At 58.0% G+C, this 16,822-nt stretch overlaps 1 protein-coding gene across 7 annotated transcripts in view; it reads right to left on the bottom strand.

Moving 5' to 3' along the window:
* Nucleotides 1–1,324: 1,324 nt before the first annotated feature.
* The window catches only part of SMARCA4 (SWI/SNF related, matrix associated, actin dependent regulator of chromatin, subfamily a, member 4), a 71,226-nt gene continuing 55,728 nt past the window's right edge, over nucleotides 1,325–16,822 (bottom strand). For 4 of the 7 annotated variants that reach the window (XM_029918845.1, XM_029918847.1, XM_029918848.1 and 1 more), the window contains 5 exons: nucleotides 5,323–5,431; nucleotides 4,801–4,902; nucleotides 3,518–3,650; nucleotides 3,238–3,380; nucleotides 1,325–1,840 (listed from right to left, as the gene is read on the bottom strand). In XM_029918845.1, coding sequence (XP_029774705.1) covers nucleotides 1,808–1,840; nucleotides 3,238–3,380; nucleotides 3,518–3,650; nucleotides 4,801–4,902; nucleotides 5,323–5,431 — 520 coding nt within the window. In that variant the 3' untranslated portion in view covers nucleotides 1,325–1,807. Of the gene's footprint in view, nucleotides 1,841–3,237; nucleotides 3,381–3,517; nucleotides 3,651–4,800; nucleotides 4,903–5,322; nucleotides 5,432–14,621; nucleotides 14,848–16,822 lie in introns of those variants that run through there. The other 3 variants (XM_029918846.1, XM_029918850.1, XM_029918851.1) reach the window with 2 other exon arrangements.

The following is a 16,822-nucleotide window of genomic DNA, read 5'->3' as shown; positions in this document are numbered from 1 at the left end:
AAAATGCAGACATCCAACCCGAGGGAGTAAGGGTCCTGGCAAACACACGCCCTAAAAGCAACAATGAAAACAGACAGTTCTCGAAATGACCATTACAGGATCCTGGAGATTGATCAAATGCAGTCGACACGTTTAACAAACTTAAAAGTGTCTATTCAGGAAAACCGGAAGGCAGGGGAGACGGTTGGAGGCCGTGATGCTTTCTGCCTGGCGCTGCTTCCTGCCAGTCAGGCTGGGACCTGACAGTCACCATCGGGCCCTGGAATGGCCTGGAAGAGCTGCATCCTGGAAAGAGGTGGGGTTCTAACTGTGCGGTGAACGGGGAAGGCCAAGTTCTCTTAACCAGCCCGGGCTGGGATTCTGGTCGCAACAGACTGGAAAGCTGGTCAGCAGTCGAAAGGCCTGGAGACCGAGACAGCCAGAGCCGGCCCACGTACCGCAAGGGTCCAGCAAGCTGCGCGCATGCGCGACGCTGCGCACATGCTTGGCGGGGGGAGAGTGTGCCCCGTTGCTCCAGACGACCTGTTCAGGGGGAGGCCGTGCACATGCGCTGAGAAAACCAAACTCACGGTTCGAGAGTTCGAGGCCTGCATGGGGCTCTGCTGACAGCTCAGAGCCTGGAGCCTGCTTCCGAGTCTCTGACTCCCTCTCTCTCTCTCTCTCTCTCTCTCTCTCTCTCTCTGCCCCTACCCCACTTGTGCTCTGTCTCTGTGTCAAGAATAAACAGAAAAAAAATTACATGACTTCGACTGAGGAAAATCGTCAACAGAACCTCTCTCTGAGGGGGTCCAGTTGTTGGGACTTCAAAGCAGCCCTGATAAACGTGTTCAAGGAACTGGAGGGGACCGTGATTGAAGAAGGGGAGGCGAACGTGATGGCGATGACTCACAAAGAGAAGATCTTAATCAGGAAACAAAAGTACAGAAAGGAACAAGGCTACGTTCTGGGCTTGGGAGCTCTCTTTGATGATCTGGGCTCCCACAATGCCCTGGGCTTCCCAGGTCAAGGCCCTGGCCTCGGTGTGGCGCCTCTGGCCCGGCCTTGGCTGCAGGTGGGGAGGAGGGAAGGGACCGAGCTCTCTGCTCCGCGCCTGACAAGGGAGAATGGCGGTGGCACCATTGGGGCCAAGAGCCCGAGCGGGAGGTCCGATGGCGTGAGGACTGGGCAAGCCCTCCGCCTCCTCCTGGGCCTCGGGGTCCTCCCTGGGGCCCGTGGGATCTGGTGATGGGAGCACAGGGCCCTGGACGAGGCGCCTCCCCCGCCACGTCCCCAAGGATTCACCACCACGTGGGGAACAGGGAAAGAGTCCAACGGAAGGCGAAGCTGAGAGTTTTGTCATCTGTTTAATTTATTACTGTTTGACATCCAGTGACACTGACATACCCCGCTGGGCCCCGGCCCCGGCGAGTCTGACCTGTCCGAGAAAATACAGTACGAGGAGTGGACGGCTACAAACACATGCATCCACGGCTTCAACTACAGTGATTCCAACCTGTGGCCGCAGCAGTGCTGCCGGGAGAGACAGCCAGCCAGGGGTCGCGTGCTCCCCAATTCATAATTCTTGGGTTTTTTTTTTCCTTTTTCTTGTTTTTCAACAGTTAATGCTGTCACACACGCTACCGACGCCGGGACGGGGCCAGACACAAACAGTCCTACATCTTCTCTGCCGTATAAATATGGAAGGTTTTCGTTTATACACTTTCCCCCAAGTCTGAAACTACATCTGCTGCTACCCGTTACGCTAAGGGCTACGCCGCCTCGGCTCTGGAACCAGGGGCCCGGGGTCGAGACTCTGGAATGTTGGGACTCAGTCTTCCTCGCTGCCACTTCCTGAGCGGTCCTGGAGGGGACAGGAGGAGAGAGCACGAGTCAGCCCCGCTGCCGAGGCCACCCCCCCCCCCCACTGGGGGCCTTTTGGGCTCCAGCACGTTCGGGAACTGAACAGAACAGCCCTGGCCGGCTGTGCGCAAGCGCAGGGAGGCGCTGTGAGGCCGGCGGCAGGGCGACTTTGGCTGAGGGCGACCCTCACTGCCACGGCCAAATCTCAAGGTCACTGTCTCCCAAGGACTGGCCCCTGCGCCCACATTGACGGGTCCTCGAGATCCGGGGGCTCGCAGGGCTTTCTCTCCTTCCTCCCGCTGCCGCGTGCCTGGCCCTGTGCCCCTGACGCGGGGCATCGAAACCATCCTGGTTACTCCTGACTACGGCAGAGGTTTGTTCTTCTGGGTGACGGTTTAAACAGCTTGGCAGGGGCTGCAACGCGCTCTGCTGGATCCGGGACTGGGCAGATGGGGAGCTTCACCGCCCAGACCCTTGTCTCCAGAAACGCAGGCCAGCCCTCCACGACCAGGCCACCACCGATGTCCGCCTGAGGTCATTGTCTATGCCTACGATCAGATTTACTCCGAGGTACCAGTTTTTGCTGCCTTCCCAGCAGATGGTCGTGTGAGAAGAACGGCAATGGGGAAGGGCCCCGGGGCAGGTTCGCTGGGCCATACCCCACACAATCCACCCGACCTCACTGCTTGGTGGGCGTGCAACGCAAGGCTCCAAAGTGAAGTGAGCCGCCCAGGCCCCAGAGCAGGGAAAGGCTGAGCACCCAGGCCGCGGCCAGAGGGCACAGCTGATCTGAATCCAGTGAGTGGGTCCACCACTCCCCCCGCCCCCGTTCGCACAGAAATGCCTGCCGTGGGTTTGATGCTCTGGCGGCTTCTCTGCGGAGCGCAGGGAACGCGGCGCGCTCCCGCACCCCCTCCCAGCACCGCCCGCGGGGCCTGCTCCACGCTGTTCTGGTTAGTTCAGATCATGGCGTTTTTGTTTTATCCACTACCATTCTTTGGAGATGCTCCTAACACGGGCCAGAACAGAACCGCGAGCGGAGGGAGGCCTCGGGGTGCACCGCGTCTGTTACAGGGGGCCAGGGCTTCCCGAAAGCCTCAGCGACTGCTCAGGGCAGACAGATGGGGGACGGTCTGGGGGCATCTTCAATCCCACAGCCTCCCAACCCTGCATCTGACGCAGACCTGGTCCCACCGGCCGCGGCACGGCAGGCTTGGTGCTCTGGACAGGTTACTCGGCCCCAGTCGCAGACTTGGTCTTGAGATACGTGCCATGTGTATCCCTAAGCCTCAGTCTCCCCATCTGTGGGGTGGGCTGCCAGAGCATTTACCCTCCCCAGGGCTGGGCCTGGACGTCTTGGAGCTGGCCTGGGGACAGCCAGGGCCCCGGGGCGCTCACCTCCTCCTGCTCCTCCTCACTGTCGTCATCGCTCACCACCGGCTTGGCCCGGGATCCGCGGCTCGGTCGCCGCCGGCCCGCCTTCAGCCTGTCCTGCGCCTTCTCCTTCCGGCCGAGCTTGATCTTCACTTTGACCGAGCGGGCTGCGGCAGGGACCAGCAAGTGGGGGAGGAAGGGAGACAGACGTGAGCTCGGGAGAGAACGGCAGGCCGACCGGGGGCGGCTGGCGGCTGCCCGGCTGCGACGCTGGCTTGCCCGGCCGCCCGCCGCTGGGACTCACACTCAGATTCAGAGCCTTCCTCCTCGCCCTCCTCCTCCTCCTCACTCTCCTCGCCCTCGCTGTCATCCTCTTTCTCAATTTTCTGCCGCACACTGGTGAAGACCGACTGCAGGACGATGGAATCTTCGTAGATCTGGAAGGAGGCACGTGCGGTTTGAGCGGGCTGGGGCCCGATGGGGGCTCCTGGCCTGCCCTCCGGGGAGGACAGCCTGTGCAGGGCGGAGGGGCGGCGAGTGACCCGTCCCCCATCGGTGCCTGAGAGCACAGGGGGCTGTGAAACAGCGCCCGAGGAAAGGCCGGGTGTGTTAGTTTAGGAATGGCTCCGGGTCCCTCCCTTCCTCGGAGAATCCCAGAGCATCTGCTTTTAAAGGCGCTGGAGACACGTGTCCCTTGTTTAAGGCAGGGTTTCCCCCCACACCTAGGAGTGAACAATCCCCTTTCCATGAGGAATGTATCCTGGACACACTTAGGACAAGTTTACTGATGCGAGGTTGTGTGCGGATATCAGTTTCACTGCAGGAAAGGACATATCTTCGCGATTCCTTCAAGGGAGCCCCTAGTGAATTCAGAATAAAATCACAACATATGCACCGGATTACTCAGAGGGTCGCCCTGGATGGTGGGACGGAGTTTATTTCCTCCAATCTGCTTGCTTATCTTTCTGGTCCTTTTAGTAAGGAATAAGCCTTTTCTATTTGGAGAGAGGGAGATCGGGAGGGTGGAGAGAGAGAGAGACCGCGAGCAAGCACGAGCAGGGCAGGGGCAGAGGAGACAGAGAGAGGATCATGAGTAGGCTCCAGACTGTCAGTGCAGAGCCTGACTTGGGGCCTGAACTCACAAACCGTGAGATCATGCCCTCAGCCGAAATCTAGAGCGGGACGCTTGGCTGATTGAGCCACTAGGTGTGACAAAATGTAAGTGGAAAAATATTCAAAGTTATTGGGAATTTTTAAAAGTTTTTATTTTTATTTGAGAGAGAGAGAGAGCAAGTGAGTGCAAGTTTAAGAGCATGAGCCGAAGGACAGAGAAAGGAGAAAAAGAATACCAGTCTCCGTGCTGCCGGCACAGAGTCTGACGGGGGGCCTCGAACTCACAAACTGGAGGAGCAAGACCTGAGCCCAGATCGAGTTGGATGCTTAACTGACCCACCCAGGCTCCCTGGGAATTTTTTTTTTTTTAATCAGTCAATTCAAAACAGAGCAAGGGGCATGCTGGCCTGGGGCCGAGCTGTGAAGGGGGGCAAAGCTAGGAGCGGGGGCCCTTGGCCACAGGCGCCTCCTCACCAGGGAGCCCTCCAGGTTGAAGGTCTGAGCGTTCTGGCACAGCAGCATGACGTCCTTCTCCAGGTCATTGAGGCTGCGGTACTTGTGGTTGCGGATGCGCTCCTGTGGGTGGGGGTCAAGAAGCAGCCTTACTGTAACCCGCCTGTTGCCCAGGGACCCGGGGGTCCCTGTGCCTCACGCGGTCATGGCCCAGTCTTCCGGGCGCCTCTGTTCAGACTCGGACGCCCAGGCCCACAGAACACAAGAGCTGCGTGGCCAAAGCCCAGGGCCTGGCCGATCCCGAGGGAGCCCCAACCGCCGGCTGCCCACTGGCACGCCTGCGGGACCCTCTCCCCCAACCGGCACTGCGAGCAACCCCAAGAGCCTGTGACTGGGTCCCTGGTCACACAGCCACCTGTGCCGTGCACCCCACAGCTCCCAGAGATGGGTGCCCATGGAAGGTCCCGGGTCAGATCCCCCAAACGTGATGTGGGCACATCCCCGAGGAGGAAGCCCAGGGGGTCACTGCCGCGCCTGGGTCACCTTGATCTTCTTGAAGTCCACAGGCTTGCGGATGAGCTCGTAGTACTCGGGCAGCTCCTTGCGCGACGGCAGCTGGATAAACACCTCGCTGAGCTGGCGCCCACTGCTGCTGCAAGGGGACACAGTGCGCGTCACTCGCCGCCCCGCCTGCCAGGCCGGCCCCCACTCGGCCAGCACCCATTGTGCGAGGACAAAAAGGGTGAGGGGGTGGATGCGTCCAGGGGTTATTTCCTGTGAGTGCTGGAACATTCCGGAGAGGCTGGGGACGTGTGGGAACCCAGCCGCTGCCCTCACCCAACTCTCCCTGCCCCTGGTGGGAGGTCGCCCAACACCAAGAAAGCCTCGGCACTCGCAAGAGGCAGAACCCCAATCATAGTTACACACGAAACCCAGATCAGCCTGCCCGTGTTGCAGTGCCCTTCGGAGGATTGGCAAAAGCCTGGGGGGAGAAAGATCCCCCCCCTTGGAAAGTTGCTAACGGAAGACAAAGCAGTTTTCTAGGGCTTGCTATGGAGAAAGCAACAGTTTTCCACAGGGGAGCAGAGGAAAGACGTGCCCTGAGCGGCCCTGAGATGGGGGCGGGCCCAAGCACGGTCTCCTGGGTCTCGCCACTGGGGAGCCATGCACTTGGCCACCAGGCTGTGCCACACCCACGCCGGGCTGTCTGGGGAAGCACTCCTGGGGCCCGCCTGAAGGAGGGCGAAGGCACTTCGAGGACTGGCTGGGGGGGTGAAGTCGACCCGCATGAGTGAGCGCAGTCTCCCTTTCTGCTCCGGCAGCCCTGCAAGACAGGGACCCCGCCCTGCGGGGTCTAGGGAGCCGGTGACCTGGTCGAGGCCCCGCTCTGCAGGTCCCCTCTCTTCACCCAGGACCCCACACGCTCTGGCTGTGGTTTCACCTGGGTCCCACTGCCCAAATGTCTGGCCCGTGGCCCTGGCTCCTTCTGGCTCCTTTGCAACATGGCTTTTCCAAAGTCCCCTTGGAGATGGAGGACCAGCTCGGTGCTGTAAGTGGGCTGAGGCACTTTGGCTACTGGCAACCGTGGCCTCCTCCTGAGCATGGCTTCTCTTCTTTCCAAGAGCATTCTCAAAGGACAGAGCAGCACCGCCCCCTCCATCCTGCTGTCTGCCCACACTGAGCGCACCCTGTTCTCACATGCGTTTACAATTCTGGAATCAGCGGTAACAGCATGACTGTGTTTTGGGTTTTGCTGCTGGATGCTCCTGTCACAACTGCGTTAGGCAGTGACTTTGTTAGGGGCGCCCGTGTGGCTCAGTCCGTCAAGCATCCAACTTCAGCTCAGGTCATGATCCCATAGCTAGTGAGTTCGAGCCCTGCGTCAGGCTCTGTGCTGACAGCTCGGAGCCTGGAGCCTGCTTCAGATTCTGTGTTTCCCCCTCTCTCTCTGCCCCTCCCCTGCTCGCTCTCTCAAATATAAACATTAAAAAAAAAGAGCAAGCAGTTTTGCCAAGACTACATGCCCAAGGCTGGGATGCTGGAAGCTTTCTGTCTGTCTGTCTGTCTGAGGCTTCTGGGCCTCACCAGAGCCCTGGCCTGCCTCCCGTGGCTCGGTCTCCTGAGATGCGGGCCCCACACACAGGAGATGGAATCCCCAGTCCCTGCGCCTTTCACACTTCAGACAACCATTGGGTCCCTGCTCTGGACTGGGCACTGGACACACATGTACTCTCCAAACCCTGTCATTCAGAGGCAGAGGCGGGAGGTTCAGCAAGCCCTGCCCAGACGCGGCCCACCTCGGGCCTCTGCTCCCAGCACAGCCAGCCTCCCCCTTCCTTCGGGGATGAGAGTTTGGCTACGTTCTGCCCTGGGCTGGTCCAGCTGGACACAGATAGGGGAGGGCGAGCCCCCTGCAGGCCGTGGGGTTCCCCAGAGTCACGGACCACCCCTCTCTCCGGAATAGGCCGGTGGGTGGCTTGGCCAGAGAGAATGGGAGCTGGTTCACATCTACTCCAGAATGAGAAGAGAGATCAGAAGGCCTGGGCGTGCTCCCTGGGCCAAGCGAGTTGAGCCGCAGCCCACCACCCCCTAACCTGCACGCACCCCACGGTCTCCCGTAACCTTCTGTGAGTTCCCCTTTCTCTTGCTGACAGTCCGGTCATTATGGATCAGGACACGCAGCAAAAGCTACGTTTTTCACTCTGTGCCAGGAGACGCAACTGCAACTGCAAAGTACAGAGAATTTCTCCTGCGCCAGGGACTCCCTTCCTGAGTGAGGCGGACTGAGGTTTTCTCCTGTATTTCACTTTTTAGAAATGCCAGTGGGCCCCCCAGATTCAATCTGCAGCGCGCTAACAGGTGTGGGGAGCACGCCACACGTGGTGCGAGGGCGGGGCTCCGCAGGCCACACGCATCTGTCGGTGGCATCCATGACGGTGGCTGAGCCTCGGCAGACGTGTGGCCCTCAAAAGGGCTCAGGAAGCGGTACTCCAGAGCCGGAATACACTGACAGGGCACTGGGACGACGGGGGACTTTTAAAACCACCCTCTCTCCGACAGCAAAGACCTCTTAGAAGTACACAAAGCGCTGAGATGTCATTTTTAACCCTCCGGAGTCCCCTGGACACCCCCTGCCGCCACCAGCGGCTGCAGCAGCACAAGGGGGACCAGGGGCCTTCCAGGCTCACTCACCAGCCCTCCTCACCTCTGCATTAGAGGTGGGCAAGTCACAGCTGCAACCCAAAGTCCTTCGGATGGCAGCTTGGCTCTCCAGCGTGGGCTGCCCGTGGCGTCTGACATCAGCGTCCTTCTGTCCCCTTCCTCAGATTCGTCACGGCCACTGCTCCCGCGGAGACCCAGCTGCAGCCCTCACGTCCCCTCCCGGCAGATGTCAGCTCAGCCCTGGGTTCTCTGACCTGCACCCAGCTCCCCTCACATAGTGTGATAAAGAAGAGTGACGGAGACGTAAGACGAAGGCATGATCTTCAGCGCTCAGCTCCAAGACGCGCCAGGCTGCCTGACCTCTGGGACCCGGACGGGCTCGACCTCTTCTTGAACGTGCTATTACGGGGTCACACAGGTAAGCTCCCAGGTCTGGCCGCGTCTCTCATCGCCGTGAGATCTGTCCCTGTACGCAGGTGCCACACAGTCTGTCCATCTGCTGCCGGCCGGGGTCTGGGCTGTGGAGGTTGTGGGCACCACGAAGCAAGTGGTGGCAGACGCGCACGTCCAGGAGTCTGGCTTGCGCTCGTCCGGGGACCACACGCCTGGGGGCGGACGTGCCAGACTGCGGGGCAGGCGCCGTGTGGCTTCAGCACATGCAGAGGCCCCGGTCATGTCTGCGGCAGCCGATGGGCCGCTGTCATCCCGTCTCCTGCGCTCGTGGTCAGGCCTCCTCAGTGTGGCTGTTCCACATCCTGGCTGGGAACCGTTGCCTCCCTGTGGTCTGAATTCACAAACCCTGGATGGGCATGAAGCTGGGCACCCTTTCACAGGCAACGGTCCCCGGCACCGCCTGCTCATGCTTCTTCCTCCCTCAGGGGGCCGGCCCCTGGTTGGAGGGCTGACGGCCTCCACCTTTCCCAGTCTGTGGCGTGTCTTCATCCCCTCTCGATAGGGTCTTTCCATCAAATTCTGATTTACCAGTACTTCTTTTTCCACTTGGTGTTTCTCCTGGCCCACCGCACAGGTCTTGCATTTTCTTCTAGAAATGCTGACAATTCAGCCTTTTTACAGGATTGGACAGAAGCCAGTCACCCGGTGCAGCTGTCACCCGGTCCCCCTAAATCCTAGGTGTCTGTGTCTTCACCGAACTGGAACACAGGCCACGAGGGCAGAGACTGCGCCTGGTTCATCCGCTGCTGTGCCTCGGGCGCCTGGATCGAAGCCTGGCACAGGGTGAAAGCATCTGGGCCACAGAGCAGGGTTCAAACCCAGCTATCACGAAGTTCCCTCTCCGAGCAAGCGTGTCTCATCGGCCCCATGGGCTGCATGGGCATCTATACACTACCCTGTTCCAGAAAAGGCTGGTGGCAACTACCAGGAGCCCCACTGCCCCCCGAGTGCAGCGCGGTGTGCCCACGTCAGCCTCCTGGCCGAGGAGACGAGCTCTGGAGAAGTTTCCACAGGCAGAGCTGTTTGGAACTCGATCCTGGGCCTGGCCTGGGGTCTGGCTGCCCTGGCAGCAGGGGGACGGGAGTAAAGGAGCATGGAGATATCCTGAGGCCGCGAGGACCAGCCCTGAGACCCCGTTCAGACACAACCCTGGGCCGTCACCGAGGTCGGCAATGAAAGCAGCGGCAGCTCAGGGCACCGAGGCGTGTGACCACGAGAATGGCGGTGAGCGCATTCTCCCGCCTCGAGACCCCGGCTCCCAAGGCAGAGATTTTCGTCTCCCTTGTTCCCTGCCCTGTCCCCATTACAACAGGACATGAGACACCGGCGGGGCCCAGAGTGGCCAAGGGCCCTTGCCCTGGGCCCCCAATTCCTTCCAAGTCTAGGCCGGTGAGCACTGCTCACTGAAAGGTGTGTGGTAAGAAGTCTAACGGCGTTGGGGGAGGGCCGTGTCTAGTTCACAAGCCTTCTTGGAGCCTGAAGAGCTCTGGTCCCGGTCAGGACCCTTACTGTTCAACCAGCCCAGATGGGGTCTGCCCCCCTATAGAAATGGGCCCTCCCCCATGCCAACTCAGGGGGCTCTGGTGGCGCTGTCCACCACGGAGCGCCAACCTCTCCACAAAACTGGGGTGAGACCAAGCACAGTACCTCAGCCACCTGATCTTAGGGACTGGAACAGGCAAGGTCTGGCATACAAACTGGCCAACCAGAGCCTTCCTTGGGACTTTCCACTCAGAGCTAGGGAAGCGGAGGCCACTTTCCTCTTGGGGTGTAAAGCCTTCTAGATGGAGCCCAAGGCCGTGGCAGCCACAGGTCACAATATGGGGTAACGGGGAGGGAACAGACAGCTCTGGGTCTCCAAAGCTAGGCTTCGCCAACTCCGCTGTGGCCTTCCAGCTGAAAGAATCCCGAGAGAGCGGAGTCTTTGAACTGGTTTCCTGACCTGCGGAGCCTAAAGGCACAAATGTCCCTCCGACCCGTCCTTAAAATCACAACACGCCGAGGAAGGACTCAGAGAATCAGAGAAGACCCAGACCCTCCCCCAACACACCCAACCGGACGGCACCCAGAACTCTCTACGTCAAAGAAGTCATCCATCCCTTTCCTTTTCTAACAGAGGGAGACCCCGGAGCACTGGTGGCGGGCAGGCCCGAGCCCCTGTCGTCCCCGGCCTCACTCGGAGGCCTCTCCCACGCTTTCCCGTGTGCCACTGTAAATCAAGGGTCAGCACACCTTTTCTGGAACACACTGGGTGTAAATCTTTTAAGACTTGTGGGCCTTACCATCTCTGTCACAACTACCCAGTTCTGCCGCTGTTGCACAAAAGTGGCTGCAGGCAACACGCAGAAAAATGAGCTCTGGGTGTGTTTCAACACAGCTTCTTTTATGAGCGATGAAATGTGAATTTCACTGAACTTCATGTGATGGGATATCAGGATTCTTCTGATTTTTCTAAAATCATCTAAAAAAAAAGCATTCCTAATTCGCAGGGGATACACATACAGCTGGTGGGCCAGACTCCACAAGCAATCACCCGACGGTGCTGTCCGAGGTGGACCTTTCCAGCCCACTATGAAGTGGTCCCGACCCACCAGGAAGGCCTGCCCCTCTGTCCCTCGGCCCCGCTGGCCTTCCCAGAACCCAGGTCAAGACCACCTTCCCGTGACAGCCCTCAACGGCATCTTTAAGCCCTGGGATAATGCTCTCTTTGGACCCTCAGTCAGTGAACCGAGCCCCCAGGGTCCTGGATAAAAGGAGCCGGGGCATTTCAAAGCTGGTGTAGCCGCAGGGGCACCTGGGTGGCTGCTGTTTGAGCGTCCAACTCTGGCTTCTGGCTCAGGTTCCGGTCTCCCAGTCCGTGAGCTCAAGCCCCTCGTTGGGCTCTGAGTGGACAGTTTGGGGCCTGCTGGCAATTCTCTCTCTCCCCTCCCCTGCTCTCAAAATAAATAAACCTTAAAAAAAAAAATCAAAACTGATTTAGCTGCAGACAATTCATCGGGAACAGTCTCAGAAGGTACTCCATAGCGGCGCCTGGGTGACTCAGTCAGTTAAGCGTCTGACTCTAGGTTCCGGCTCAGGTCATGCACGATCGCACGATTCTTGGCATTGAGCCCCACATCGGACTCTGTGCTGACAGCGCGGAGCCTGCTTGGGATTCAGTCTCTCTTCCTCTCTCAAAATAAATAAATATTTAAAAAAAGGAGTTCCACAAAGAAAATTTGAAAGTGAAACAACGGAACTCATTTACTCGATTAGTATACAGTGACTTTCTAGGTTCGGTGCTTTGACAGGGGACAAAAATTTATGACGAGCCTCCACCTGCCAGGTGAAAACCCTGAAAGGGTAATCTCAGCGTTGGCTCTTAGGCCCATGTGGCACACACAAATACTGAATCCCGCACCAGTGAAAGGAAATAACGTTCACCAATGAGCCTGCGGATGGGCCCCTGGCGCTGTGCCCTCGCCACCCTCCCGGCAGCTAGAAGTGGGGGAAACTTTGTTTCAGGGTGCGTGTGCCAAGGCCCAGACTGGCTGTAGGTTATGCCGCTGATTAAGTATCTAATGAGCTCACAGTTTCAAATGAGCCAACGCCACAGCTGGGGACTCATTTTTGAGAGACAGAGCACAAACGGGAGGGGCAGAGAGAGAGGGAGACAATGGGCTCCAGGCTGAGCCGTCAGCACAGAGCCGGACTTAAACCGACGGAGCTGCTCAGGCGCCCCAACCCATATCCCGTTTTAAAGAAACCCTGCCGCTCCCTCGCTCAAGTCACCCAAGCTGGGGAAGCACTTGATTTGACGTTTTCATTGTGGAGGGGAGACCCTGAGCTTTGAAAAAAGACGCATGCCCCAGGGTGCTGCAGAAAGCAGCAGCCGCCAGATCACAATCCAGGCGGGCTCCTGGTCGTGGCAACTACGTAGTGCGTCTGCGCAGTCCCCCAGGCGGGCCGTGAGTGCCACGAGGGCCGGCCCTGCGCCAAGCTGAGGTGGCAGCAGCTCAGAGACATTAGCTGTGGGTGAGGAGGACAGACCGCAAGCCCAGGAGCCCCAGCAGCTGCGGCCAGAAGCGGGGGGGGGGGGGGGGGGGGGGGGGGGGGGGGGGGGCATGTGCCCTGGTTGGAATTCGTCAGGACCAGCAGCCGCTGCTCCTCTCAGGAACCCCCGGAGTGAAGGGAGGCCGCGAGGCCCCTTCTGAAAAAGAGCCCGCTGGACCCCGACACGGACCTGAGGGTGCTGGGGTCCCCCGTCCAACCGGAGCTGACAGACCCAGCTCCAGACCTTCTGACCCCGACGCCCACTCTCTCTTCCCTCCTCACCTTTAACCTTAGTTAACTTATGTTTTTACCTAGGTTCCAGTTCTTTTAGCTAGCTGGCTTTGAGCTTTTTTTTTCTTCTTGAAATTTACCTTTCTTTTGTGATTTCTCATTTCCATGACCTTGGACCTTTCTACTCATGCTTTCCTCTCATTTTATTTTTCTTTTCCAGCTCTTTTGAATTTTCTTTTTATACATCTTGTCTTACCTATTAATTATCTTCCATTTTCACGACCACTTCCTTTTACTTTTGTTTAATGCTGTATTTTGTAGAGAGAGAAAGAGTGCGAGCCAGGGAGGGGCAGAGAGAGAAGGAGACACAGCATCTGAAGCAGGCTCCAGGCTCTGAGCTGTCAGCACAGGGCCTGACATGGGGCTCGAGCTCACCAACTGTGAGATCATGACCTGAGCTGAAGATGATACTTAACCGACTGAGTCGCCCAGGCGCCCCACGACCATTTCTTTACTATTTTCCTTGTGTAGAGAAGCAGCAAATTGCTGAAATGCATGAGCACTTTAGAAGGATCTCACACAGGCCCCACATCCCACACTGTGTGGAGCCTGCCTGGGATTCTCCCTTGCTCCCTCTGTCCGCCCCTCCTCAGCTTGCTCTACGTAAAGAAACTTAAAAAAAAAAAGAATGATCAGACGTGGGACTCTGAGGGAGGCAAATCTACTTACTTTTGGAGTCCAGTGTCTGTACTTGTCCTATCTTGAGCTTATACATAATTTTTTTTTAACATTTTAACTTTTGTTTTGAGAGAGAGCACGTGTGTGCAAGTAGGGGAGGGGCAGACAGGGAGAGAGAATCCCAAGCGGGCTGCGCACTGTTAGAGTGGAGCCTGATGTGGGTTTCAATCCCACAAACTAACGTCATGACCTGACCCAGTATGAAGAATCAGACGCTTAACCAACTGAGCCACCTAGGCACCCCTCTACTTTTCCCTTGCTATGTTTGAGAGAGAAAGAAAAGAGAGTGCACGTGTGCACATATGCAAGCCGGGTAGGGTCAGAGAGAGGAAAAGAGAGAATTCCAAGCAGGCTCCAAGTTCAGCACAAAGCCTGACTGGGGCTTGATTTCACTACGGAGAGATCACGGCCTAGGCTGCCATCAAGAGCCGACGCTCAGCCGACTGAGCCGCCCCGGCGCCCCTGAAATTCCAGGTTTAAGGCTCTTCTAAGACAGCGGCCCGTCTCCTTCCCTTGGGTGCGCTCCACCCTGATCAGTCACCAGCAGGGAGAAAAGCCCGGGATGGAACTGGCAGGGTGGCCAACGGGGCAGGGGCAGGGGCAGCTTCCCACAGCGGGCTCAGCACAGCCAGCAAGGCAGCCTGAGTGGTCCTCCCATGGCATAGAGCCCCCCTGGGCTACACTCCGCCTGGCCTGGGCCTGGATGGTGGGGATCAGCACCTCACCTCAGTGTTTGTCATGACGGCCTCTGGGCTGGGGGCCAGATACAAAGTGCTCACCCCACACTTGGAGCCAGAGGCAGAGGGCTGGCTTCTGGAGCTCACCCATGCGGACCCTGGACTCCAGATAAAGGGCTGTCTGGCCTTCCAAAGACCGGGGCAGGGCAGGTCAGAGGTCTCTGTGCCCCCTCATGAGGGCTCCTGGCCGGCCCACCCTCCACTCTTCTGCCATAAGGGACTACCCTGCGGGGCTGTCGGCCACCTGCAGTCGCGTGTCCTGGGGGAGCGCTCCGGGTGTACGACCTTCCCTAGGGCTCGTTACACTGCAAGTCAAAGCATAACCCTTTCCCCTCCGAAAAGTGCTCTTTTCTCTGATTGTAATCAGGGTGGTACACGGCAAGGGACTGCAGGTTTCAGGAGTGGCTGTCGCCTCGGATCCAGCCAGTGCCCTTCACCTTCCACATGGATTCGGGGCTGGCCCACAGTGTCTCACCTGGGGTCTCCACCCGTGCTGCGGACTTGGAAATGGAGACAGGGACATGGATGATGAACCCAGAGCTCTGGGACATTCCAGCCCTCCAGCCCCTTTATGGCTGCTGCCTGCAGGCAGGGGAAGGAGGAGAGGGTCCCGGAGGGGCTGCTCAGCGGGACTCAGACATGGGAGGTTGAGCTGGGGCAGCGTCTACACATTCAGCATCTTTTGGAGCCATCGCGAGTAACTTGGGAGGATCTCCTAAGAACAAAGATGCTCTTCTGTGACAGCAGTGTGGTCAAGTTCCAGAAGCTCTGCACTGATACCTCCACGGTCTTCACAGCAGCCGTGACTCTGCTCTGTTGCTGGGACAGACCGAGCTCCATGACCCGTGGGGGGCTCACGTCCATGGAGGGGCCTCTGGAGCCCACCTGTGTAAACGGCTCCTTGCAGCAGGCACGGTTCTCTGAAGTGCCCCCCAAGGCACCGAGCACGGGGCCCAGGGCACACACCCGCCGACCAGCACTGGAGACAGTGCCCAGCACCCTGGCCCCCTTCTGCCGACACCCTCTGAAGGATGAAGGGATGAAGACATCAAGTGACAGTGCCAAGAGCCCCACGACAAGGTCCCGACCTGACCAGGAACCTGTGCCTAACTCACTGGCATGTTCAGATTTTGCCTTTTGTAAAGTTTTCTTAACGTTTTGATTGATTTTTGAGAGAAAGAGACAGCGTGAGTGAGGAAGGGGACAGAGAGGGAGACACAGGATTCGAAGCGGGCTCCAGGCTCTGAGCGGTCAGGACAGAGCACAACGCGGGGCTCGAAGTCACAAAACCAGGAGATCATGACCTGAGCTGAAGTCAAACGGTTAACCAGCTAAGCCACCCAGGAGCCCCTGCATGTTTAGATTTTAAAGCAAAAATCCTACCTCCAACTTTCTTTTTTTTTAATGTTTATTCATTTTGGAGAGAGTGTGGGGGGCGGGGGGGCAGAGAAAGAGAGGGCACAGAGGATCTGAAGCAGGCCCTGCACTGACAGCAGTGAGCTGGATGCAGGGCTGGAACTCACAAACCACAAGATCATGACCTGAGCCGAAGTCAGACAGACACTCAACAGCCTGAGCCACCTGGGTGCTCCTCCGACTTAGCTTTCTTATTTCTAGTTCGAAGCCTGGCTGTTCATTGTAAGGCTCCTTGATGCAGTTTGCGATTTCCAAGCACCAAGGAGGAGGGACCCGGTGAGATCCTGCACACGGAGTGGCCTATTATAGCCCTCTTGCCTTACTTGGCTTCCTCTGGACATAGGATGCCCATGCCCTTGACCTCAGGGCCTCTGCTTATCCTCAGGCTCTGCTTCACGGCACTGTCTACAGGCCACGCTGGACACAGGGGCCTTGGGAGGGATGGGCGTGGCAGCCCTACATCAGAACAGGTGTGAAGGAGCGAAAGCATCTAGATCAGACATTAGGTTTGGTAGATGAGGACAGACGGCCGGCCACTTCTGGTCGATGAGGAACGTCAAACATGACCGCACCGGTATCTAGATACACCTGGGGGAGAGCTTAAAGTAAGTAATCAGAAGCATCCGGAGTGCCGCCAACGGACAGGAGGGAGGCCCTGCTCACAGCAACAGAACCAGCGCTGCCACGTCGCTGCGCAGAGAGGCAGACTTGGGACACCGCGAACCCAAATGCTGACACCATCCTGTGATCGCTCTGTGGCGTCCAGGAGGAGCCAAGCTGTAACGATTTGTTCTCTCCTCAGGTTCCACGTTTAAATCAAGTACAGAATTTAGCTAATTAAAATGTTCTGGAAAGTAAAAAGAAAAAAACCTTTTAATACAAATCTTTCCTGGTCCCTTCTGGAAAGGAGCTATATTGGAGGTTTGAGACAAGAAAGCATGTTAGGCTCTTTCCAAATTTACTCCGTCCCGGGTCTCTTTGGTGTGGGCACAGTGGCTGGTCCTCAGAACCTTCCAGGTATCTGACAAGTGGGCTGTCAGAATTTCACCCGGTCCAAAGGGAGGCCTGGCTTCTGTGCTGGGCTCCTGGGAGGCGAACTCTCAGTCCCTGAAATGTCCTGCCTGATGGGCTGCCTTGGTTAAGCTGGGGCCTCGGGCCCAGAGAGTCTAAGAATGCGATTTAGGGGAGGGGCGATGGGTTGTGCGGTGTCAGCTCCACTCACAGAGGGCCTGGAGCCTGAGGCCACGTGGGTGGTCAGCCGTGTCTCTGCAAAC

Source organism: Suricata suricatta, chromosome 12 (genome assembly GCF_006229205.1).
Source record: "Suricata suricatta isolate VVHF042 chromosome 12, meerkat_22Aug2017_6uvM2_HiC, whole genome shotgun sequence".
Lineage (NCBI taxonomy): Eukaryota > Metazoa > Chordata > Mammalia > Carnivora > Herpestidae > Suricata > Suricata suricatta.
The sequence above is the reverse complement of the archived record's forward strand: the minus strand, read 5'-3'. Positions and strand labels throughout refer to the sequence as shown.